Raw genomic sequence first — 26,635 nt, 5'->3', positions numbered from 1 at the left:
ACACTATCATAACTCAAGACTGTTTCTGCTGCTGCTAGGACTTTGTGCCATGAATTTGCTGAATCCCCATTTTAAGATCATCGACATGAGCTTGCGATGAAGAGCCATATCATGGAGCTGCATTTCACACAGGGCCTCACAAGGTGACTGCTCCCATTCCCTCACCCGGTGCTTGTCCCTGGCTGAAACTTTTATGCTGCCTTCAAAGGTCCAAGGTGTTTTGCAGCATTTTAAAATTAGATATAAAGCACACACCCATCTGTCCATAGCTCCCCTCCCCCTCAAAATGAGGGTCATGGTCCCTTTAACTAACATACAGGTCACGCTGGATATTCAGGATCTGGCTGTGTTACAAAGAATTCAAGGCAAGTGGTTGAAGGCTATTAAAGGGTAATTTCTCTGTGTCTGATTATCTTCTTGAGTTTGCAGCCCTACAATTCATTTGTTAGTAGCAACTCGTCTAGGGTGAGGAGGAAGAATCATCCTGGTGACCAAGCAGGGAACTACTGTAAATGGGAAAAGGATCTATTCCTTCCCCACCTTCTTTCAGCATCAAAACATGCCATAGTGACAAGCATAGATAAATGTGGACATATGGGCTAATAAACCTCCATGGAAGCATGAAAAGAGGCGACAGTGTGCTGTGGGAAAATAATGCCTCCCAGTGAGGTATGCAATTAGCAGAAGAGACACTCCATCCATTTCCATTTCCAGTAAGAGCCTTTTTAAAATAGCAATGCTGACAGCTACCTTTCTTCCCAGCTGTATAGGTATGATTCCATCGTCTTCTGAATGTAAGATCAAGAAAGGATTGGACAATACTTTGACACTGTGGATGGGAAAAAAGCAGGTCATTCAACCAAATAATTTGTTTATTGTACCCTTATCTTGCTTTTCAGTCCCCCCGCAAATGGCTCCGAAAACAGGTCACAGCAGTAAAGGTAGGTTTGTCATCTGACTCAAGAAAACTTAGGTCAGTTAGGGAGCAATCCTATGCATGTTTAGGGGGGGCTGCACTCCCTCTGAAAGATCAGGCTCGTAGTCTGGGGGTACTCCTAGATCCATCACTGTCACTGGAAGCCCAAGGCCGCAGCAGCTCCGAGAGCCTTTTACCAGCTTCGGCTGGTTCGCCAGCTACAGCCTCTCCTGGACAGGGACAGCTTGGCCACAGTGGTACAAGCATTAGTAAGCTCAAGACTGGATTACTGCAACGTGCTCTATGTGGGGCTGCCCTTGAGGCTGGTCAGGAAGCTGGGGCTAGTGCAGAATGCAGCAGTTCAGCCCTTGTCAGGAGCTGTCCCCCTTCAGTGCGCAACTCCTTTGCTGGGGGAATTGCACTGGCTGCCTATTCACAACCGGGCCAAGTTTAAGGTGTTAGTACTAACCAGCGTACAAAGCCTTGAACAACTTGGGACCAGAAACCTGAGAGAGCCCCTTCTCCCTTACCGATGTGACCAATCACTGAGGTCATCAGAGGGCATGGTCCTGGTGGTTCCACATGGACCTATGGCCCAATTGGAGTCCACTAGGAAAAGAGCCTTCAGCGTAGTGGCCCCTTCCTGTGGAACTCCCTGCCTCTGGAGGTCAGGCAGGCACCAACGTTATGTTGCTTTCGGAGCCTCCCAAAGACACTGTTATTTCGAGAGGCCTTCCCTGAGTGACCAGTTGCGGTTTATTAAGTTTGGAGTCTGTTTCTTTTAAAATGTTTTAATTGCTTTAATATCATGTTTTATTCTTTTATCTGTTGTTCACTGCTCTGAAATCTTTGATGTGGAGCAACAGACAGAGAGACAGACAATTTAGGCAGCAAAAAGGCTTATAACTCCCAGCATGCCCTGGCCAACCATGCCCCTCCCAGCACTGTCTGAGTCCATGGAGAAAGGGCAAACTGTCCAGGGGGTGGAGTGATGTCAGCGGGTGTCGCCAATTTGCCCCCCACCCACCAAAAACCTGTTCCCCACGCCCGCTGCATGGAATAAACAAGGTCCATACTTTAATGACGTAATAGTAATTTTCCCTTTGCACATCACATGCAAGCATAAGTAGACGTGCACATACCTGTATGTAATGATGCTCCTGACCGCACGGGCTCCATTACTGGGAAGCATGTACTGCTGGCCGGTGCTTTATTACCAGAGAGATGGAGCATGTGTGTGTGTGTGTGGGGGGGGGGAGTCAGTTCGTGCACTTCTAGACCCCAGGCCAGGAAAGAACAGAGTGGCACCAAAGAATACAACCAGTGGCCATCCCAATTCTACACCCATTTTAGCCAGAGTCCTTGCCGACACGATCAACCTGTGTGAGGGCTGTACCACTTCTGGCTGTTCATGTGATCAAGTGCTCCTCCATCCCGCCCCCCCCCACCCCCGCCCAAGGCATCCACAATGACATGCTGGCTTTCTGAGAGGAAGCTAGGTGGGGAACTGTTTTGAAGAGAGGAGCATTCCACCATGTGAACCCCCATCTTGTGGTCTGAAGTGGTACAGCCCCAACATGGGTTGGCCACCTCCATTAGAATAAAGCCTTAGTAGCCGCTAAAACAGCAGAAAGACAAGAGTCTTTAAGGGTGCTGATGGGAGGCAGACACACCCATTGGTTTTCCTCCACTGTTGTTTCTGGGGAAACAGTCACTGTACATTTTCAACAGTGCAATCCTATACATGTCTACTCAGAGGTGAGTCTCACTGAGTTTAAAAAGGCTTGCTCCCCGGTAGATGGGAATCAGATTGCAGCCTCAAGGACTGCAAAAACGTGTAAGACCACTGAGCAGAGAGAATAATAGGGTGAGCGTGCACATAGGCGACCTCACCTCCATCATGGCACCATCAACAGCACCCCAAAGAAACAGACCAAACAATCGTCTGGTTCCAGCATAAACCCTGCCGTTATTAGACAGCGCAATGCAGGACACCAGCTCTGCTCTCAAGCCAGAAGAGGGTATTATACAGGCTACGTCAAAAGCGGGACCAGCTTGCTAAAGCTTCCACACCCTCTGGACTCACTTTTTGTCGTTCGAAAAGTACATGTCGGCTCGTGCCATCGTGTCCAAGATTAAATACTCAAAGCCAGGAAACTTGCGGTAGATCTGGTTTGAGGGAAGAAAAAACTGTGTTAGAAGGTGTGGAGAAAAGAGAAACTGGAAGAGTGGGTAGTTTCCATGGACAGAAATTCCTCAGTGCAATTGCCACAGTAAATAAGTTGACATCACATACATGGAAAACCAAACACCTGCATTGTGCCCTGAACTATAAATGGCAAGGGGGTTAAGGGGCAGTACATATAAATATCCTTGCTGCTCAGGGATCCCTGTTTCCACTGATAGCTGAATTTCAATGGGAGGGAAAGGACCAATCTTCTGCTCCGAAAAAGATCCTCCACACCAGGGGTAAGCAACCTGGTGCCCTCCAGATGTTTTGAACAACAACTCCCACAAACCCAAGACAGCTCTGGCCAATGGTCAGGGATTATGGGAACTGTTGTCTAAAACATCTGGAGGGCATCAAGTTGCCGACCCCTGCTTCACACCATTCCGCTTTCGTACAAACACACATACACACACCGCGCGCGCACATGTCAGCCCAGTTCGCTGCTGGATACGCAGGAGCACTCAGTTCAAGCAAGCAAGACAAGCCGTGCTGCTTGCTTTTCAGAGTACCTCAGGAAACTGTCACATGGATAGTGCCAAATGCATCTGTGCAAGTAAACAAGACTTACTTTTGTAATGGGGATATTGGCAGCTGCGTCCCGGATGTTGGTATAAGGGGCCTCCATCACTATTGCATCCACTATGGTCCCATCTGGGGTGGGGAGGGAAATAAGAGGGTTAAAGTGGAAACATCCTGAGCGAGACAGAAGGCCAAGTCCCTGGAGAAAGGCAGCTTACTTTTCTAGCTTCTCACCCCAAAAAACAAATGAAAGAACCAGTTAAACAAGACACTCTGGTCCGGTAGAAAAAATACAGAAAAGCCTTCAGGCTGAGCAGCCTTGACAACTTGCAACATTAGATTAAGGGAGGGGAGCCCAATTAATCTTCCAGAACAGCCCCACACAGATCCCAAGGAACCAGCATGGAGCCTTATTGCAAAGAATATTTTGGATTGCACTCTCATCTCATCTTTCCCAAGAGCTCAGGGCTTCTGCTGCCATTTATGACTTCCCTTCCCTCTGGGCTTCTGCCCATCCCTCTGAACCAGGCTTCTGCAGCCTGGTGCCTTCCAGATGTGCTAGCTGGCTATGGGGCTCGTAGCATCTGGAGGGCACCAGGTTGGCGAAGGCTGGTCAAAAACTAGGGGCAAACTATGCATGACTTTGCGTGAGGTGATGTGACAAGGAGATGCTTAGCCCCTTCCCCATCGTTCCACTCTAAATCAGCTGGAGCCATTTTTTAAGTTTTCAGCAAAACAAAACAAGAAAAGAAGAAAAGAAAATTGTAGCGACATAAATTTAAAGATATCAATTTCAATGCGTGCCTATGAAATGTGTGTGCATCTATGAAAATATGACATTCTATCTAACAACTATACATAAACTTCAACAAAAGCAGACCAAATATCCAAATAAGCATCCTTTCGGAAGTGGGGTCTGTATACCGCCTGTTCAAAAGTTGAAAGCCTTGTAGGTGTTCAGTCCATTGCATTACTGCACCAGGACATGGGGTCAGCAGAGGAGGATGTAATGGAGGGGGAAGACGAAGCCCAATGCAGGGCTGCCATTTTGGTCGGCAGCCCTGCGTTCTTTGTAATACAATTCTAGCCTAGTGCCCTCAAAGGGCTCAAGTGAGTGGCTGTGTGTTATGTGGACGGGCAGAAAGGAGCACTGCCAAATGGGATGATTTCCTCTCCCCACACACATACAAAGAGAGAATCAGTTGGAACCCATTCACAAAGCCTCTTCTGAGGTGAGGAGCCACGTTCTGCAACTTCTTGCCATGCCTTTCCGCTGTGGAAGGAAGGGAGGAACCACACAAGCATCAAAGGGGGAGTGCAGGTGAGAGGGGCTTCCTCCCCCAGGGGCCCACCCCTCCCACGTGGCTTTTCCATTCAGGTGTTAACAGAGAGGCATGAGAAGGGCCTGGGGATCTGGGAGGTGGATATTGATCCAAGAGAGGGGAGGAAAGTGTACTCAGAAGCACTCTTGCTTAAAGCTTGAACATGCCAAACCATGACATCTGAAACAAATGACAGGGGAAAATCCCGGCCTTTGTTCATGCTGACTCTGCAAATGCACTCTGCTCACTTCCAAGAGAAAAAGTAGAACAGTTCCGCAGAACAGGCCATTCATTACCTTTTTCTTTCAGCTTCTTGGCAGTATTGGTAGAAATTCTACAAGGAAATAAGAAACAAAACCACTCTCAGGCACAAAAGGTACTTTCTGGGGTAGTTGGTCTTCTCATCAAGTCTGGGCTGTATCACTTTGGATGGGGGCAGGGGGCTTACATGATGGAATAAATACCAAAATAAAACCCACACCCTTAACACAGAAAGTGTCAGGGAGAAGGCTAGAACTCTCCTCCTGATATGCTAGCTTTCTATGTGCAGGGATGGATGGTCTGATTTTCTGTATGGAGGAGCATTCCACCCTGTGAGACCTCCCACTACAGTCTGAAGGGGTACAACCCAGTTAGAAGTCTACAACCTCAATGAAAATGAGGGCCTTGCTGTCAATGCAGTTTCTACAGCTTTCTTGTTCTCTATTGTTACACAACACCCTTTGATTAATCTACACGCCCATCTACGAGGGAAGGCCAAGATCAAAAGATAATTGATCGTTAAGCTGTTAAATGCTGTCATGAAATCCCCAGTTCTCTCAGTTTCAGCACTGCAGTTGCAAAACAGGGATCATGCTATTTTATCCTTCAAAGAATTGTATGAAGTCAGGTGGAGAGACAGCAGCTGGCCAGGATCATCTCACGTAGCTTCACAGTGGAGCAAGGACTTCAACCGATCTCCCTAACCCGACTGCCCGCTGGCTTGCATACTGACCTGGCCTCGCAGGACTGTTGCCGAGGTGACTGGCGTCATAACATATGTGGAATGCATTTTTGCATTCTTCCTGGGCATTTTAATCCAGCTTTTATGTTTTAAAAAGGTATTCGATGCGGCTAACAAAACACACATGATAGAGCACATCACCCAACAAAATGACACCAAAAAAGATTAATGGGTTTTTTAAAAGTTTGAAATATTGTCACGACCAGAAAAGCCTTAAAAAAAACCCTCAACAGGCCTTTACGAAAAGACAGTCTTGTCCAGGCTTCCCCAACCTGGTGCCCTCCAGACGTGTTCAACTACAACTCCCAGAATCCCACAGCCAGCTAGTCAAGACCATGCCAGTGCACCTGGAAAGCCCACGGGGCTCCCGATGCCCAACGTACCCCGTGCCGAGGGAGTGTCCCCAGAGGATCACGGTGCTGTTCCCGCTCCGTGCTTTCACCCAGTCGTAAACACACAGAATGTCCGTGGTGAAGCCGCCCTCGCTCGGCTCTCCAGTGGAATCAGCATAGCCTGGGGGGCATCAGATCGCAGGTCAGTCCCCGGCCACCTCATCCGAGAGCGAGGCGGTGAGGATTTCTGCATCGAAACTTACCTCGGTAGTCAACAGCGACAACATGAAAGCCCCCGTCGCTCATCGCCTATTTAAGAAATGAGCCTGCGTGAAACAAACTTCAAACACACAAAGCTTTTTATTTTTAAAGGGGTGCTAAAAACAAAATTGCCAGCTCACAAAACACTTCAGACAAGCCTGCTTGACCTGGGTCACCCAGGCCACTCTTTGTAGCGCACCGAGAAACTGAAAGAAAACAACCCTTTCTCTTCCGCTTTACCTGGCACCCAAAAGATCGCAATGTAGGCACTCGGTGAACTTCTCTCAGTGGCCTTCCATCTCACCTCATTTAGTGGGGGCACCCAGGGAAGGAAACATCAACACAGCCAGCGTGGTGTAGTGGTTAAAGTGATGGACCGGGACTCGGGAGATCCACCTTCAAGTCCCCACGTGGCCAGGAAGCTCCCTGGGTGCCTTTGGGCCAGTCCCTGACTCTCAGCCTAATCTATCTCACTGGGTTGTTGTTAAGAACATGAGAAGAGCCCGGCTGGCTCAGACCAAGGGTCCATCTAGTCCAGCATTCCATTCACACAGTGGCCAACCAGCTGCTGACCAGGAATCCACAAGCAGGACACGACTGCAAGAGCACCCTCCTGCCCATGTTCCCCAGCAACGGGTGTACACAGGCTCACAGCCTCTGGTACTGGAGGTAGCAAATAGCCATCAGGACTAGTAGCCACTGATAGCCTTCTCCTCCAGGAATTTGTCCAACCCCCTTTTGAAGCCATCCAAATTGGTGGCCATCACTACATCCTGTGGCAGCAAATTCCATAGCTTGACTCTGCGCTGTGTGAAGGAGTCCTCCCTTTGATCTGTCCTGAATCTCCCAGCAATCAGCTTCATGGGAGGACCCCGTTGGGTTGTAGTACCATGACAGAGGGAGAAAAATGTCTCCCTATCCACATTTTCCACTCCATGCATAATTCTGTACCCCTCTGTCATATCTCCTCTTACCCTCCTTTTTTCCAGGCTAAACAATCCCACCCATTGTAGCCTTCCCTCACAGGGGAAATGCTCCAGCCCCTTGATCATTTTAGTTGCCCTTTTCTTTTGCGAGGAAAAAATGGAGAAGAAGACTCTGTCAGCCGTCTCCGGTTCCTTGCAAGAGGAAAAAAGGCGGGATATAAATGATGATGATGATAATACCACCAGCAACATGCAACATTATTACCACCACCGACAATGCAGGTATGCCCAGGAACAGCCCCCTGCCCAAGAGAATGCCACTGTACAGAACAGGAGGTGATGGGGCCCAGCTCTGATAAGTGGGGAGCGGCACGAGCCCCACAAGAAGCATCTCAGGAGGATCACAGGTACTCCAAAAGGGCCCCAGGCAACACCTACCTTCACGAAGCGAACTCTGTGACCCGTCGCCCTGAAAGAGAGCAGCGCAGAGATTAGATGCCTCGGAATCCCGGTTGGCGAAGCACGGGGGGGGGGGGCTCTTGCTCTTGCACTCTGGGGTCCCCAGAGGCAGCTGGTCAGCCACCATGGGAATCAGAGTGCTGGACTAAATCAGCCTTTGGTCTGATCCAGCCACAGGGCTCTTTTTATGTTCTCATGTAATCACAGCATTCGTTGATGTTTAAAGCCCTGAATGGCTCTTCAGGGAAAAGAATAAAAGAGGTAGTCCTGTTCTTTATCACGAGCCTTGGAAGGCTGACAGTATAAATATTGACATACATGCAGGTAGACCACTTACAGCTTTTGTCCCTGCCAACATAAGAAAGCCTGAAGAGGTATAACTGGGTTCCTGACCTTCTCCTGGGCTGAGGGAAAAACTAATAGCTCTACTTGCATCTAGGCCATCCTTCCCCAAACCAGTGCCCTCCAGATGGGTTGAACTACAACTCCTATCATCCCCAGCCAGCATGGCAACTGATCTAGGCAACTGCTGTGCCATATATGAAAAATCCTAGATTATGGCAGCAGCATCATCATCATAAACCACTGTGCAGCCCCTCAGCAACATTTCTAGGGCAGTTTACAAAAAAAGTGACACTAAAAAGATGCATCATAAATAAAACACAATCATAACACAACCAAGGAAACAACCATTAAAAGCAGCAGTTAAAACCTTTGTAAACTATCACAACACAGTCAAATGAGGAAAACTAGTTCAGGCTCATACTAGCCACAGAACGAGCAGGTTCAGTCAGAGCCTCTTTTGGGGTTTCATTAGTAGTTGCAGTGAGAGCCCCTGCAAAAAGGCAGGTGACTAGCCACCTTTCCCTTTCTTTTTAAAATGTCCGTCATATTAAACAATACGCTGAGGTCAGTCCAACCCACACAGGGCCCAGGAGGACCAGGCCTCTGGCTGTCGGTCACACACTGGATGAGAAACCATGTGTAGAGGAGCTGAGGTCTTGCAGGAGTTCTGCTTCTGATCATACTACTCAGCTCCTGCAAAGTTATTTCTTGCTTAACCTGATCATCAACGGGGCCGTAACAGGAAGGAAAATGCTCTGCAGAACTGTCTGTGAAACTAATAAGATGCTGAAACAGGCAGATTCATCCTTAGTGCTGCCAGTTTACACAATCGGCGTTGTCTACCCGAGGAACCCCAGGGAGTGTCATCCACTCTTTCACAACTTCCCCTGGGTCGCTATTCATCCCTAGGTAGTGGAACAAGTTCTGCCTCTCAGACGGCGACTGCCCTGCTGATGAGAACGCTTATCCTGAGATGAGAGGTGAAAATTAAGCCACAGCCTGAACCTGTGTTTAATCACCAGTATATCCAATGGAAACTGAATTCTCCCAACTAACCATTCACTGAGCTGCACACTCAGCAATAGCTGAAGAGTCCCCAATGCCTGAGTGAAGGCAGAGATGGCATTTAAAGAGCAGTCATAGAACTTCTTCACTCACAGTGTGAAGCCGACATCGCAATTTGCGTGGCAGACGCATGCGGGATTCCCCAGGCCGATCCAGCAGCCAGGGCTGTGCCTAAGCGGGACTGCGACAGACGCTGGAATCACGCTTACGGACTTCTCGAGAGCGGGAGGGGGCGAGGTTCACAGAATCACAGAATAGTAGGGTTGGAAGGGGCCTACAAGGCCATCGAGTCCAACCCGCTGCTCAATGCGGGAAACCCCCTGCTCAGTGCAGGAAGGTTTCCTAACTGAGGTTCAGTCCTAACAAGTTGAACATGGCTCCCGCTGCCAGTTTTGCACTTCGTCTCATGCTCCACCATTTGGGGGCTTTGCTCTTGTAAAGCAGGGCATGCAGGCCTAGTACTATGTTCTTCCTTCCCTTAAAAAAATAGCTACACATTAATGGTTTTTGGTTTTTTTAATTGCGAAACGGCTTTGCAGATGATGGGGAGAGGGGGCCGGTGACAGGGCCAGCCTTAGGAGTGGGCAACCTGGGCAATCGCCCTGGGTGCAGTGCTGAGGGGGGCGCCAAGATGAGCTCAGTGGCTGTGTTTTTTAATCTACTGTACTGTCAGGAGTGAGCTGGGGTGGCAAAAAGCAATTGTCTGTAACCTTTCTTTTCAAGGTTCTACGGGTTGTTTGGGTACCAACTACAAAAATGATCTTCCTTCGCGTAGCTTTAAAGTATGCTTCTTTTTCAATTTCCACTTTGATGTCATTTGCACACACACCATACAACTTGCAAAACCTTAGGGCTGCCCAGAGGGGGCAAGGGAGCAAATGGGGCATTTTGCCCCAGGTCCCCACAAAAGAAGGGGGTCCCTGCCTCAGTGCCTGCACATACCATTGGCCTCCGCCCTGTCCCTGCCACATTGCTCACCAGAATTCTTGGTATTTTGTTTAAAGTTTTCGTAAAAAGAGACAATGGTATATTAAAGTGTGAGAAGATGAAACTGAATCTCAGCATGTAGTTATGACATGAGGGGACCTCTCCCCGGCCATAATGAAGTAAATATTTTACATAGTTGTGTATGAAAGAGAATAAATGCTAACTTGAGGCTTAAGCTGACTGTAAAATGTATCCCTGAGAGGCTGGGAGGGGGCTGCTTATTAGCTAAGCCTGCAGCCCAGTAGCAAAGGAGTCTAAACCCATCATGGAAAGGGAAAATCTTTATGTCTGGGTGGAAACAAAGATAAGATTGGTCAGGCAGGCCAAGTAGCCTCGGTTGCAAAGTTTGTTGTAAGGAGAAAAGGAACAAGGAAGGCTTCCAGGAGGGATTCAGTGGCAGAGAAGGCGGCCTGTTCTGGTCTCAGGAAGAACTCCAGGCCCATGGGGAAAGAGTTCAAGGAGTGGACTTTTGACAAAGTCCCTCACCAAGGAAAGGCTTTTGACAAAGTCCCTCACCAAAGACTCCTGAGCAAACTTAACAGTCATGGAACCAGAGGAGAAGCCTTCTTATGGATCAGTTACCGGTTAAAGAACAGAAAGCAGAGAGTAGGATAGATGGTACATTCTCCCAATGGAGGGATGTAAATGGTGGTGTCCCACAGGGATCTGTATTAGGACCAATGCTTTTCAACCTGTTCATAAATGATCAGGAATTAGCAGTGAAGTGGCCAAGTTTGCCAATAACACCAAATTATTTAGGGTGGTTAAAACGGAAAGGGATTGTGAAGAGCTCCAAAAGGATCTCTCCAACCTGGGAGAATGAGCATCTAAGTGGCAAACGCAGTTCAATGTATGCAAGTGTAAAGTGATGCACATTGGGGCAAAAAATCCCAACTTCAAGTATAGCCTGATGGGATCTGAGCTAGTGGTGACCGACCAGGAAAGAGATCTTGAGGTTATGTTGGACACCTCAGTGAAGATGTCAACCCAGTGTGTGGCTGCTGTGAAAAAGGCAAACTCCATGTTAGAGTTTTAGAAAATATTAGAAAAGGAATTGAAATTAGAAAAGGAATTGAGAATAAAATGGCCAATATCATACTGCCTTCACACAAATCTAGGGTGCGGCCACACTTGGAATACTGTGTACAGTTCTGGTCACCACACGTAAAAATAGAGCTGGAAAAAGTGACAGAATGGGCAACTAAAATGATCAAGGGGCTGGAGCGTCTCCCCCGAGAGAAGGTTATAACAGCTGGGATTGTTTAGCTTGGAAAAAAGGAGGGTAAGGGGAGACATGATAGAGGTGTACAGAATTATGCCTGGTGTGGAGAATGTGGAGAGGGAGACATTTTTCTCCCTCTCAAAAGACTAGAACCCAGAGTCGTCCCATGAAGCTGATTGGTGGGAGATTCAGGACAGATCAAAGGAGGTACTTCTTCACACAGCACAGAGTAAAACTATGGAATTCGCTACCAAAGGATGTAGTGATGGCTACCAATTTGGATGGCTTTAAAAAGGGGTTGAACAAATTCCTGGAGGAAAAAGCTGTCAATGGCTACTAGTCCTGATGGCTATGTGCTACCTCCAGTACCAGAGGCAATGAGCCTATGTACACAAGTTGCTGGGGAACATGGGCGGGAGGGTGCTTTGCTTTGCAGTCATGCCCTGCTTGTGGGTTCCTGGTCGACAGCTGGTTGGCCACTGTGTAAACAGAATGCTGGACTAGATGGACCCTTGGTCTGAGCCAGCAGGGCTCTTCTCATGTTCTCATGAGTGAGTGTGTGCGTGAACACCACCACACAAGATTTCCAGGCGAGGTGCCACTGGAGAGTAATTTTCTGTGGCAGTTACCTCAGGGAAAGGTGTAGGAGTGGTGTGAGGCCAGGCCTGAAGGGAGGAATCTTTCCTGAGTGAGGAGTGGAGAAGGCTACCTGCAGGCCACAACTGGAAGACCTGGGAGACTGAGCCCCAGGAAGCAGAACGAAGCTCTGCCAGGAGTGGTCTGGAATTTGGAGGAGGTACTCAGGAGAAGCACAATGTCAGGGTGGAAACTGAGCTGATAGAACCCCAGAGCAGTTCTGATTCTGAGGAGGACCAGCAATCCGTGGGAGGAGCCAGCTCATCCCTCACAGGCACAGCAGCTGGCAGAGATTCCTCCTGCCGGCATTCCTGAGATAGATAGTGATCCTAGCAGTGACAGAGTGTGGGAATGGGGCTTGCTTGACGCTCAACGCAGACACAAAGAGCGACGAGCGATGGAGGGCGCGGAAAGGAGGCGTAGCGCCTGTTTGATGCACAAGCAACGGCCGCCTCCCGTGGACCCAAGGGAAAGAGGGAGGATCTCTCCCTAGCCCATAAGTTCAGGGTCTTCAAGTGACTCTCCTTCAAACAGGGATCAACTGCCTACTCGGCGCATAGGCCACTCTGCTGTTCCTTGCTTAGTTGCTGGTGATTAGCATCTGAAAGAGTCATTAAGTTTTAAAAGGATTAAAGCCTTGAAGAGAATCCTTTTGTCTGTGTCTTGAGTTGGCTATTGGAGTCTACTGAAAGAGGCCGCTAGGGCACCTCCTGACACACAACCCCATCCTTTTTCCTGTATCCCAATGTAAGAAAAAAGAAAGCACGTCTATCATGTTGCGCATTCCCTGGGCAAAGAGGAGCTGCAGCTGAGAATGCTCAGATGAAGTCCACATATACAATAATTCTTGCATGTGGCCCCCAGCTTTGTACACGTATGCATAGATCCTTGTAGGGGCAGCAGTAGAGCCCCCAGCATCACGCCTGCATCAGGCCCCATAAACCCTCTAGGTGGTCCTGCAAAGCTGACCGTGGGGGGCTGTGGGACACCAAAGGTACCCCTCACCCAGGGAGCTATTTATCCCTAGGGCCAGCCTTGGTTGGCGACATCATGGGTGCTAGCTAATCAATACCTTCCAGAACTGTCTTTTCCCCAGTTCAGACTGAACTAGGCTTATAGAGCTTGGAGAACTGGGTTTTCTCAGCTTGTTCTCTTTCTCTCTGAGACATGAAAAAGGATTATTGACTAAATGTAGGTGCTTCCAAACCAGATTTTCTGTTCTTAAAATGTTACAACTTTCTTCACCCTACTTTGGAACAGCCATTGCACATTCAGCTTGTTCCTTTGATGCAGGAACTATTCGAATCTATATATATATATATATATATATATATATATAAAATTATAATATAATGAGACAAATAGGGACACATGATAAAATGGGGGGGATAGTAGCTTTGCCCCTCCCATGCATTTAAAAAGCCCATCTCTTTCTGATTCGGTCTGCCTTTGCTGCCACCCCAGCCCAGATAATGTATGCAGGATAACAACAGGGGGCTAATGCTGCCTTTGTGCTTTTCAGTGTTCAACTCACCTGGTACCCCCATTGCCATGGAGATAGATTATGATGGGATTATCATCCGAGAGGGCCTCTTCGTACCAGCTGCGGTCCTTCCCTTCAGCTTCCTTCCGCCTATTGTCGGGGACAGCATGCCTAAGAGAAGAAGCAAAGGGGGCAGGAACGCCTGTTCAACCAGAATGTGGCGTTTTCCATTGTGGATGAGAAAGAGGCTGGCTGCATCTGTCGAGATCAAGGAATGAACGGAGCCAAGAGAATGGCCCATTCATTCATTCATTCATTTCTATATTGCCCAATAGCTGAAGCTCTCTGGGCGGTTCACAAAAATTAAAACCAAACAGCACACAATAAAACAATATAAAACATATAAAACATTAAAACCACAGTATAACAATACAACCAGAATAAAACCTAGCAGCAATGCAGAGATTTAAAATACAGATTTTAAAAAGTAAAGCTAAAACTCAAGAAAGCTAAAATGCTAAAATGCCTGGGAAAATAAAAAGGTCTTCACCTGGCGCCGGAAGGAATACAATGTAGGTGCCAAGCGAACCTCACAAGGGAGCTCATTCCACAGCCGGGGTGCCACAGGAGAAAAGGCCCTCCTCCTAGTAGCCACCTGCCTCACTTCCTTTGACAGGGGCTCACAGAGAAGGGCCGCTGAGGACGATCTTAAGGTCCAGGCAGGCACATATGGGAGGAGGTGCTGACCCAGCTCCCGAGCTACTTTGCAATATGGATCCCCGCAGCCCAAGCTCTGAACCAAAGCAAGCCTCACGGGTAAACGTGCACAGCCGCCGCCACCATGCCAATCAGCTGGCAAAGACATACACTTGCTCACCAAAAGCCGAAGGTGATCCCTGGTTCGGAGGTGAGATAGAAGTTGGCAGTGTGATTCAAATATACGCCGGGGTTCTGGAAATCCACCCAAAAGGGAAAAGCAACTGCAAAAGAATTGCATTTTCAAGTTTGCTTCCTGGTAACGGTCATCATCCTGCCCCACAATTTCTCAGTGCCATATCACGCTGGCGGGGGATATCTGGCATATCAGAAGCTGCTTTAAACCAGTCAGACCCTGGGTCCATCTAGCCCAGTATTGTTGGCCGACTGGCAGCAACGGCTCTCCAGGGCTTCAGGCAGGAGTTTTCAAAGTCCTACCTGGAATTGCTGGGATTGAACCTGGGGCCTTCTGAGTTCAAAGCAGGGGTTCTACCACTGAGCTGCAGCCCCTCCCTCCCTCTGGATGAGAGACTGTGAGCTCTACATCACCGACTTAGGGCGCAACCCTATGCCTGCTTAGACAGAAAAAGCCCTGTAGCAACAGCGAGCCATGTGGCTGGGAAATGCTGGGAGCTGCAGGCCTCCTTCTGTCCTGGTCTTGCACCCTTGGAGTGCTCTAATAGCTACTCCCTCCACCCAGAGGATTTGTAACTTTGTGAGGTGGGAGGCCAGGGATCTCTAAACTCTCAGCACACTCACCACCCTACCGAGTCGGGTGACTCCTTCCCACTCCACCCGACTAGCTCGTTTCCCAGACTTGAACAGGCGTGTCTGTGGCTCCCTTGACCAAGAGAGAACACTGTGGCTGTGTGGACAGAGCCCGCGCAGCGGCAGAGGTATGAAGCCAGCTGAGCATTCTGGGCTTCCAGAAATAATGTAAATGGGTTGTGGTCCCTGACACTTCTGTCAAGCCAAGCAACGCTAAGCGGTACCACAAAATATATATTTATTGCTCAAACAGGATTAGAGAATAACAAAACTATGAAATGACGAAACAAGCAAAATGCAATTAGGAGGATTAGAAGCAGAAATAGCAGCTAGCATATTTCTTAGTAAAATTAAAGTTTTACTCCTCTCAACCAAGAAAGCAGTCATCATTAAGATTTTATAGTGACCTGTCTGGCAAGCATGGTTGGCGGAGCTGAGGTAATCGCGTTTGGTAGGCTTCTCATTCTCCCAGGATCTCTCTGGGCAATTAGATCAAAGCCTTGCTTTTTAGGACTCCTATGTCGATAAGCGCATCCTAAGTTTTAGATGTGGTCATACCACTATTCCTTTCCTGTCAGTTAGGGAAGGGCAGATTCTCTACCTGCTGGTCTGGGTGGGAATCCGCCTGCAGGGGGAGGCGATCCGTCCCTCCTCCTGGAATCCGTCTGAGCCGGCTCCGCTCCGTGGCAATCCCACAGAGCCAGCTGCCGGCTCTGCATCGCTGGCGATATGGCTGGCCATTGCCGTGCCATATTGCTAGCTGAGCGAGGGCTAACTCTGGATGCAAATGGCGTAGCAGACACCATTTGCAGCCGCAAAGCTGTTAGATTAACCTAAATGCAGCCATTTATTTAACCTAAATGCAGCCAAGCTAAGCAACTTTCCACTTCGCATTACTAAGTAACTCACTTGCGACAGCACTCTCTCGTTTTCAATAATACATTTGAGTACTCACAATTATCTCAGCACACACACAGAAGTAATCACAACTATTACTGATCGCATACAGTTAGCATACACAGGTATTTAGGAATAGCACTCCTAGAAAATACGATGGATTCTTATCAGCAATAGATGTTACATTCATACTGTGTGACACTACAATTCTGAGGATTCTTTGGACAGTAAAACAGTATCAAAGAGAGATGTATAAGTCTGCAGTGTAGATATGCCCAGAAAAAGGCCTGTTAAGCTATTAAGCTCCACAACCATGCTAGGGAGGTCATTTTGTATCATCAAAAGGATGCTTGCAACAATAGTTTGAGAGGACCCCTTAAACAAGATGTAGGTCAACCTTGCCTTTTGGTCACAGACATGACTGCATGATCTGGTTTTTCCTCCTACTCCAAGAGTGATCAAATCAGCCTACTTTGAAAATAAAGATGCCATGAATGAATTCCAAGTGGGTCCTGGATCAGTGATTAATTTGTGAAGTATACTAAGATAATGGGGGATTTTCTATTCCATTTAAAGACTAACACACACAAGCAAAATGAATACTTACAAAAATTGAGATAGACAAACTTTCGTAACAGCGAAGGAAATATTCGGACGACGAAGGGCAGAGAGGCATACAAAATAAATACATTCAGTAGCAGCTGCTTAATTTTACTTGTTTGGAGCCATCCCAGAAGTCCCCTATAAGAAAAGGAGTCAAGGTCCCATCTTTTATTATTTATTTTCTTACTTATTTATTACATTTCTATACCGCCCAATAGCCAAAGCTCTCTGGGTAGTTCACCACAATTAAAACCATAAAATATAAGATGATAAAATACAATATAAATTTTTTAAAGTTTAAAACTACAGTATAGAACCTAGCCATACTACAAAGGTACGATACAATTCCATATTTAAAACAGAAATTGAGAAACTAAAATGCCTGGGAAAATAAAAAAGGTCTTCACCTGGCACTGAAGCGAGCACAATGTAAGCATCAGGCGAGCCTCTCTGGGAGGTTCATTTTGCAACTGGGGTGCCACAGCAGAAAAGGCCCTCTTCTTAGTAGCCACTCACCTCACTTCGTTTGGGTCTGGCCAGATACATATGGGAGGAGAAGATCCTTCAGGTAGCCTGGCCCCAAGCTGTTTAGGGCTTTGAATGTTAATATCAGCACTTTGAATCGGGCCCAGAAATGGACCGGCAGCTGGTGCAGCTGGAAAAATATGATCATGTTGGTTAGGCCCCATTAACGATCTCACTGCCCTGTTTTGGACCAGCTGAAGTTTCCAGACTGTTTTGAAAGGCAGCCCCACATATAACGCATTGCAGTAATCCAGACGAGAGGTGATCAGAGCATGGATACCTGTAGCTAGGCTCTCTCTGTCCAGATAAGGAAGTACTTGGTATAGCAGCCTAAGCTGATAAAAGGTGCTCTGTGCCACCGAGTCCACCTGTGCCTCGAGTGACAGTGCTGGGTCCAAGAGCACCCCCAAACTACGAACCTGATCCTTTAGGGGGAGTGCAGCCCCCTCCAGAACAGGCTGAACATCACTTTGGTGGGAAAACAAACCACCCATGAACAGTACCAATGTCTTGTCTGGATTGAGTCCCAGTTTATTGGCCCTCATCCATCCCATTACCTCACCGAGGCACTTGTTCCGAATACCCACTCCCAATTAAGTAGACATATCAACCTGGCTTGCACATAACAGTTAATTATGGGTTATACAACCCATAGTTAACCATGGCCAGAGCACAGTGAGTGAGTGTGCTGCCTTCTGTGCGCTTGTTGCTTCTGCTTTACATCTGGCTTTGTAAACAATGCAGGAATGCCCTGTTTATGGTGAAATAATCCAGAGTTTTTACCCAACAACTAACCACTGATTCAGAACGCCCAGTGCCTCATCTGGGTTTGATGAAAAGGAGAGACAGAGCTGGGTGTCATCTACATATCAGTCACACCTCAGCCCACACCTCCGGATAACCTCCCCCAGTGGTTTCATGTAGGTTTTAAACAGCATGGGAGATAAAATAGAGCCCCGCGGCACCCCATGGCGTAACTGCCAAGGCACAGAGCAATAATCCCCCAGCACCACCTGCTAGAATCGGCCATTCAAGTAGGAGTGGAACCACTGCAGTGCAGCACCTCTGACTCTTGGCCCAGATAGCCTTTCCAGAAGGATATCATGGTCGATGGTATCGAAAGCCGCTGAGAGCTCCAGGAGAATCACCAGGATTGCACTCCTGCTATCCTTCTCCCAGCGAAGTCCATCCCACAGGGCAACCAAGGCAGTTTCTATTCCAACACCAGGCCTGAAGCCCGACTGAAATGGATCTAGATCATCCGCTTCATTCAAGAGTGCCTGGACTTGACTGGCAACCACCTGCTCAAGCACCTTAAAGGTTGTAGGCCTTTAACTTAGAAGGCTTCTTTAAAAGATCGGAAAGATGTATTTATTTGCTTATTTTTTAACAAATGTGTATAGCACCTTTTCCCAACTTGGTCCCCTCCAGATGTGTTGGACTACAACATTCATCAGCACCATCCTTCATGGCCACCAATGTGGATGGTTTAAAAGGGGATCGGACAAATTCTTGGAGAAGGCTCCCAATGGCTACTAATCCTGATGGTTATATGCTACCTCTGGTCTCAGAGGCAGTGGTTGGCCAATGTGTGAATGGAATGCTGGACTAGATGGACCTGGGCCTGATCCAGCAGGGCTCTTCTTATCTTCTTATTTGGAGGAGCATAAAAGCTGCTTTAAGCTGCCAGACTCCTTGTCCATCTATCGCAGCGTTGTCAGGTCTGACTGGCAGTGGCTGGCCAGGGTCTCAGGGAGAAGAGGTTTTTCCTATCCCTCGCTCCCTGAGCCTTTTCACTGGAGATGCCGGGGATTGAACCGGAGACCCTGTGCATGCAAAGCATGTATGCCAGAAACCTCATGCTGGAAATGGTACATAAGGCACCCGTGCAGGCACTTTATCTTCCTCCTTCACATGTGGGCTGATATGGTTAAGCCCTCTCTAGCGAAAGAAAGAAAGAAAGAAAGAAAGAAAGAAAGAAAGAAAGAAAGAAAGAAAGAAAGAAAGAATTCAGGCTGAGCAGGAGAAGTTTGAAAGGGCATCTGTCTTCTCCCTATAGCAGGGATGGACAATCTGCAGCCCTCTGCCTTACTTATTAATTAATTACTTAATTACTTAAATTTCTTAATCGCCCATCTGGCCGGTCACCCAGCCACTCTGGATGATGTACAATAATACAAACATTTTAAAAACAATAAAATTACACATTAAAACCTCAAAATTTCAAAAGACCACTGAAAACCATCTGTGTGGACCTGCTGCAGGAGTAATCGGTATGGGGAGAAAGATGGAGGGAGAGAAGAGAGAGAAAACAAGAATAGGGTGGCCAAAAGAGTGAAAAGGGGGTGGCAAAAAAAGGAGAGAGAAAAGGGGGTGGCAGAAAGAGAGAAAAATTTGGCTTTGGCTTCAGCCCTGCCCACAAATTACACGACACACACACACAGCAACAGAATGTGGCCCTCGAAAAGGTTTCCCAGCCGTGCCTCGTACCATTGTTCAGCAAGGCGAATTCAGAACAAATGGTACAAGTGATTGAATCACCAAAGATTATCCGCCTCCATCACCCCATCGCCCTCTTCCTAGGCTTCTAATGGAAGTTTACACAAGGGAGACCCCAGTGGAACATGAAGCTAATAATCCTAGATCCTGATGCAAGAGTTGGCTCAGCAAAAGTATTGCCCATGCAAACCCCAGCCGATTACCAATTTTGCAAGATTACCCAAGGCTTTCTTAAGAGGGTGCTCTGGGAAGATGTCTAAAACAAACCCACACCACCACCAAGGGACTGTGTCTGAACAAATTTAGATAAAGCATCAACAACATTTTTAAAAATCAAGGTTTAAACAAGCAGGAGGGTGTTATTTTTCTGTTGGCATGGAAACACCACCTCCAAAAGTCATGCTTCCATAGGAACATAAGAAGAGCCATGCTGGATCAGACCAAGGCCCATCTAGTCCAGCATTCTGTTCACACAGTGGCCAGCCAGCTGCCCACGGAAACCCACAAGCAGGACATGAGTGCAGCAGCACCCTCCCACCCATGTTCCCCAGCAACTGGGGTACACAGGCTTCCTGCCTCTGATCCCAGAGGTAGTACATAGCTATCAGGACTAGTAGCCATCGATAGCCTTCTCCTCAAGGAATTTGTCCAATCCCCTTTTAAAGCCTTCCAAATTGGTGGCCATCACTACATCTTGTGGTAGCGAATTCCATAGTTTAACTCTGCGCTGTGTGAAGGAGTCCTTCCTTTTCTCTGCCCTGAATGTTGATATCACAAGCTCTCAAGATGAGGAGAGATGTAAAAATTTAAGAGTGACAGAGGCAGTTTCAAGGCTTCAGCAAGCCTGGAGAGGGGAAAAACTGGTTTACAGGTTCTCAGCCTATTGGAGCAGAGCCAGCTGTAGTAGACATCGCCTGGCTACCACACATAGATAGCGTCACCAACATACCTTCTCCTCCAGTCCCCAGAGATATTTTCCAGCTGTTTTTATAATGGCTGTGATTTTATTCATTTCTTGCTACAGTGAAAAAAGAACTTATGTGCATATAGACACATATTCGTTGATTTAAATTTTAAAAAGAAGAAGGAGAGACCATGAGGGGTGAGGCAAGTCTGACAACTGGTTTAATGTTCCACTTGCATGCAAGGCCCCCTGAATGTTGCAGCTGGTGACCTGGGATAAAAGAGAGGCAAGTCAAAAGGCCCTTGACCCTGCCAGCAGGTGCTGTCTTATTTGAACGCAAAAAAATCCACCAGGTCCAGGATAAGGTTGTTCAGAACATGGCAGTTACATTTTGGGGAAATGGCAATTGATGTTCTAAAATTTTTCCAGCTACATTTAGTTCCTGACAATGACCCAGTTTGCACAATCAAACAACCCATGGTTAACAAACTATGGGCTGTTTGTGAGCGCGCAGGAGTGGATGAGCAGCCTGGCTCCTTCTCGCTCACCTGCTCCTACTTTGCTGAACAACCAAGGAACCCCTCATTCCTGGCTTGTTGTTAGGATATGCAAACCTGGTACTCTGGGACTCAGTCCAGACAAGACATTGGTACTGTTCGTGGGTGGTTTGTCTCCCCAGCTAAGTGATGTTCAGCCTGTTCTGGAGGAGGTTGCACTCCCCCTAAAGGATCCGGTTTGTCGTTTGGGGGTGCTCTTGGACCTAGCACTGTCACTCGAGGCACCGGTGCACTTGGTGGCACAGAGCACTTTTTATCAGCTTAGGCTGCTATACCAACTACATCCTTATCTGGACAGAGCCTAGCTACAGGTATCCATGATCTAATAACCTCTCATCTGGATTACTGCAACGCGTTATATGTGGGGCTGCCTTTCAAAACTGTCTGGAAACTTCAGCTGGTCCAAAAGGGCAGCGAGACAGATCTTATTATGCCAGTATTCTTTCATCTGTACTGGATGCCAGTCCATTTCTGGGCCCAATTCAAAGTGCTGGTACTAACATTCAAAGCACTAAACAGCTTGGGGCCAGGCTACCTGAAGGATTGTCTCCTCCCATGTACATCTGTCCAGACCCTTAGATCATCTTCAGTGGTCCTTCTCTGGGAGCTCCCACCAGAGGAAGTGAGGTGGGTGGCTACTGAGAAGAGGGTCTTTTCTGCTGCGGCACTCAGTTGTGGAATGAGTTTCCCAGAGAGGTTTGCCTGTGCTCATTTTGATGCCAGGTGAAGACCTTTTTATTCTCCCAGGCATTTCATTTTTTTCGATTTGTTTTACTTGGTATTGTATTTTAAATCTTTTGCATTGCTGCTAGCTTCTGTTTGGTTATTTCTATTTTTATCTTGTATTTTTAAACATTTATATGTATTTTATCATCTGTATTTTATTATCTAATATTTTATGGTTTTAATTATTGTGAACCACCCAGAGAGCTTCGGCTATTGGGCGGTATAAAAATATAATAGACAGACAGACAGACAGACAGACAATTTTGTTAAAAAATATTCCCCCCTCAATCATGCACAAACCTCTTCTGTTTTTACATGCTCACTGCAGCAAGATAGATGTTTGCAAGATAATGGAAAGCAGACAACAACCCACTGAAGAAGAATGCCTAAAGAAAACCTGGGACTAACACTAGTCAGATTAGCAGCATTTTAATTTTCCCAGGTATAGCCAAGTACCTGTTTCCACAGCCTGGAAATGGGCTGTCCATTATATATCTAGTTTCCTCAAAATTCTTAATAAAACACAACATGATCTTAAATGGTGATAATGATGTTTTAATCTCATCACACAGACCTGGCTATAAGCATGTATAATGTAGTATAAATGTTTGTTATTTCTGCCATGTTTATGTATTGTGATGTTTTATATGGATAAGATTTTTTGTAATGCATTTTCAATATTTATATACCACTCCACATCAAAAGATTTTGGAGTGGTGAACAACAAAGATAAAATAATAAAACACCATATTAAAACAATTAAAACCTTTTAAAAGAAACAAATTTTGAGCTTAATAAGCTACAGCTGGTCACTCAAGGAAGTGTGTGCATGTGCGTGTGTAAGTGTGCGGGTATACACACACACACACACACACAGGAAAGGGAGAGAGTGCTCAGAGCATGCACTAAGTGCCCTGTCCATACCATTGAGTCAACACAACCAACCCCCACTCCCCCAACTTCTGGGATTAGGTGACAGATGCTACATGGAGACAACAGAGCTGGGAGAGAGGTCAGGGACTAATAAAGGAGTCAAGTGGCTGCGGGAAAACATGTGAGTACTCTGTGCATTCTCAGAGGCACACCCAAAGACGTCATGTCCCTGGGCTGAGCATTAACCCCGAAACTGGTCTTTCGCCCGACTGCCCTGCATTTCCAAGCCTGGCTCAAACGCAGATTGCAGATTTAAAGACGGAGAATGAGGCAGCAACAAAGACAACGCGGGCACCTCCTGCAGCACGGCAGCCCCGAGGATCCTGGACTCCCCCCCCCCCACCTGCCCAAGGCGGTGGGGATTATCAGGCATTATCTGGCATTACCAGGACTCCCATCTCAGCACGCCCGGGGTTGGGCTAGAAAACATATAACGACACGTCCGGTTTCTCTCTCACGCCTCGAAACCTTCAGCCGGCATTTTGCAAGACAGTTATTCCAAATGCAGAGATGAGGAACTTAAACCGGGTCAATATGTACGGGGATCTAGACTAACATTTACAGCGCAACACCGTCTTTGCCGAGCTTCCCCAGCCCGGTGCCAATGGCCATGCTGGCTGAGAATGATGGGAGTTGTAGTCTTCACCACGCTGGTGCCACACCAACCTGGTGCCCTCTGGATCTGTTGGACTACAATACCAAGCATGCCCCAGCCAGCATGGCTGGCTGGCGCATGCTGGGAGTTGTAGTCCAACACACCCAGAGAACACCAGGTTAGCAAAGGCTGCACTACATTATATTGCAAGCAGCCACCTCTATGGCCTCACTGATGGCACTATGCCAGGCAGACGACCAAGGGCAGCAAGAAGCAAATGCTGCCGCCGTTGAGGCACTGGCTCAGTAGGGCAGGAATGGCCGGGGGTGGGGCTGCAACTGCCCCCACCCCCAGCATGCAGTGCCTGGGGCAGCTGCCTCACTTTGTCTAATGGTAAAGCGGGTCCTGGTTAAGACGCCCCTCGCCTCCACACCGGTCTCCTGTTGAAGACTGTAACTTGGGAGGCAGCTTTAAGTTAAAAAAAATGTTGGGTGAGGCAGCACATGAGTAACTTCTTCTGAGCCTCAGGCCTCTAGATCTCAGTGAGGTACCAAAACCATGTCGGAGCTGTACCACTTCAGACCGCAGGTGGGGAATCAAAGGATGGAATGCTCCTCCATACAAAGAGATTCCCCATATGTAGGAAACACAGGTGTCAGAAGGAAAGGCTCTACTCTAGCCGCCTTCTTGACATTATAACTGTCCGTGTGTAGGGATGTTCTCCCCTCCTGCCCTGCATGGGGGAGCTTTCCATCCTGTGACAGCCCTCCCGCATGAGCAGACTGGAGTGGTACAGCCCAGACACAGTTTAACACATCTGGGCCACACAATGCACGGGAGATGTGTGAGCAGTCTCTCTCTCCCCGCTCTGTGGGGGAGGGGGGGAACATATGGTGACCTCATATCTTTTCTCCCGGGGACGGGCAATTTTGAGCAAAAAAAACAGCAGGAAGGGAAGATGTTAGGAACCCGAAGCCTTGCCACTCTTCCACTCCTGGTTGAGCCTCCAAGGCTGCTTTTCAGTTTAAAAAAATAAAAACTGTTGGGAAGCAGTCTGTGCATCCATTGCAGCTGAGAATTCAGCCCACACTTCTTTTCAATTCATACACACACACAAAATCTGTATTTTATTGTCGGCCACCTTGAGTGCCATTTTTTGGGTGGAAAGGTGGGATATAAACTAAATACATAAAATATCTGAAAGTGTCATATATTAACAGCGCAATCCTATGCATCTCTGCTCGGAAGTAAGCCCCATTGAGTTCAATGGGACTTACTCGCCTCCAGGTATGCCAGCTGGGGAATGTTGGGGGCTGTGGGATTTATTTCTGTCTACACATACATAGGATTGTTTTCTGAGTTGGCTTTCAGTGGTTTGCACATAATAAATTGGCCCTAGTGACTACCAAATGGCCAATGGCCATACTGGCTGAGGATGATGGGATTCAAATCCAAACTCACCCTGCAGGCACCAGGCTGGGAAGGCAATAAGAAATTGATGAGGAAGGCATCAACACATCTGGAGCAACTTATGTACTTCTGATGGCACATTTCGCTCAGCACTTCAGCTTGGATCAGGAAGAACTCCATTTGAATCCCCACTGAGCTGGAAAGCTCACTGGGAAACTTGAGTCAGCCCAGCCTACCTCACAGGGCTGGCGTGAGGCTAAAAGCAATGGGAGCACTTCCATTTCCACTGTCCAGCGAAAGGACTGGATGCCAGTGAGAAATAAGGAGGGAAAGGCTGCATCCCACTTCTGACCTAGGCTTCCAGTCTGTTTCTTTCCCAAATGAACGTGATCCCTGCGCAGGGAGAACACCACACGGGAAGCAGCCCAGGCGGGCTTTCGAATCCTGGCTTCTCAGCTCCGCAAGCCCCTTGCGCCTGGCAGCCCACTTTCCCAAGCTAAGCATCTCCGCCACCAGACCAGGAGAACGGTCTTTTTCAAGCGAAGCATCTTTCGACTGAGCAGTCAGTGTAAGTGCGCTTCGGGGGATTTCTTGACATGAAGGAGGGACCGCATCTCTTCTTTCCAAAGGGCTGCGGGGGACCAAAGAAACCTCCTCTCTCCAGCAGAGCCCGGCAGCTCCCCAGGTGTGCTGGGAAGCAAGCGTCGCCGAGGTCCGTGGGCCTCGCCCCCCTCGAAAGCGCGCCCCGGACCGCAGCCCGGAGCAGGCAAGATCCGGCGCACGGGCAGCAACCACCCATCCACGCGCACCGACAAAAGGGGGCCCCATTTTGCCCGTGCCACCTGTGGCTCATCCCACTGCAAGCCTTCCCCCACCCTGGCGCCCTCCGGATGTGTCGGGGCTGCAAGTCCCATCGTCCCCAGCCCCGACGCATCCGGAGGGCGCCAGGGTGGGGGAAGGCGGCCGTCTGTGCCCCCTGCGCCGCCCCCGCCCGCCGGCCCCCCGCGAGCGCGCCGTCCGCGCTCGGAAAGGCGCCCGGGCCGCCTGCACAGAGGCCGCGCTCAGGCGCGCGCGGGAATGGCGCTTCGCCGGGAGGGCGGCGGAGAACGCCGCGCCCGCCGCGCCCGCCCCGTCCCCGGCGCGGGACGACATCGGCAGCAAGCCCGGCGGCTGCGCAGGGCGCCGGCGGGGGACGCGCGGAGGCCTGGCGCGCGCGCGGGGGACGCCAGCGGTCCGCCGCGGGGCAGCGCCCGCCCTCGCCCGCCTCGCCGCCCTCTGCGGCGGCGCGCGAGGCCCCGACTCACCCGGCAGCCCGCTGGAGCGACCCTGCGGGGGACGCGGCCTGGCCCGCGGGGGCGGCGATGCCCCGGCCCTGGCCCCCCGGCGGCGCAGCCGGCGCCTCTCCGCCCCGCCGCTTCATGCTCCGCCGCAGCTCCGGACAGGCGCGGCGCGCAGCCGGCTCTCCGCCGTCGGGAAGGGGCGGCGCGGGGCGGAGCCGCGGCCACGCCCGCCGGCCCTCATTTCCCACGGGGCAGCGCCGGCGGGGCGGGCGGCCGGGACTCGCCTGCCGGCTCGGGGGCGGGCCGGGCCGGGCCGGGCCGCAGCCCACCGCCCTGGCCGCGTCGTGGGCGGGGGCCGGTCGTTACGCGCCGCGCGGGCCTCTGGCGGGTCGCGCGGGGGGGTCATGACTCTCGCCCGTTGATTCATCGAGACTTCTTCATGTCCTGTGTCACTGTCTTTACTTGTTGATTGTGAC

At 49.0% G+C, this 26,635-nt stretch overlaps 1 protein-coding gene across 4 annotated transcripts in view; it reads right to left on the bottom strand.

The window, feature by feature from the left end:
- The window catches only part of ABHD12B (abhydrolase domain containing 12B), a 32,270-nt gene extending 5,955 nt beyond the window's left edge, over positions 1-26,315 (bottom strand). For 3 of the 4 annotated variants that reach the window (XR_014787805.1, XR_014787804.1, XM_084834569.1), the window contains exons 1-11: positions 26,184-26,315; positions 16,735-16,868; positions 14,584-14,686; positions 13,758-13,877; positions 7,948-7,978; positions 6,586-6,631; positions 6,374-6,503; positions 5,284-5,321; positions 3,715-3,797; positions 3,003-3,085; positions 751-829 (exon numbers count right to left, since the gene is read on the bottom strand). Coding sequence is in view for 2 of the 4 variants with exons in the window: in XM_084834569.1 (XP_084690695.1) it covers positions 751-829; positions 3,003-3,085; positions 3,715-3,797; positions 5,284-5,321; positions 6,374-6,503; positions 6,586-6,631; positions 7,948-7,978; positions 13,758-13,877; positions 14,584-14,686; positions 16,735-16,868; positions 26,184-26,299 (963 nt within the window). In the remaining 2 variants the exon portion in view is untranslated. Of the gene's footprint in view, positions 1-490; positions 830-3,002; positions 3,086-3,714; positions 3,798-5,283; positions 5,322-6,373; positions 6,504-6,585; positions 6,632-7,947; positions 7,979-13,757; positions 13,878-14,583; positions 14,687-16,734; positions 16,869-26,183 lie in introns of those variants that run through there. The other variant, XM_084834555.1, reaches the window with a different exon arrangement.
- Between the last annotated feature and the right edge of the window lie 320 nt (positions 26,316-26,635).

This window comes from Heloderma suspectum, chromosome 1 (assembly GCF_057233095.1).
Source record: "Heloderma suspectum isolate Gila_16-S chromosome 1, 16-S_ref, whole genome shotgun sequence".
NCBI lineage: Eukaryota > Metazoa > Chordata > Lepidosauria > Squamata > Helodermatidae > Heloderma > Heloderma suspectum.
Note: the sequence above shows the minus strand (reverse complement) of the source record. Positions and strands in the feature narration are given on the sequence as shown.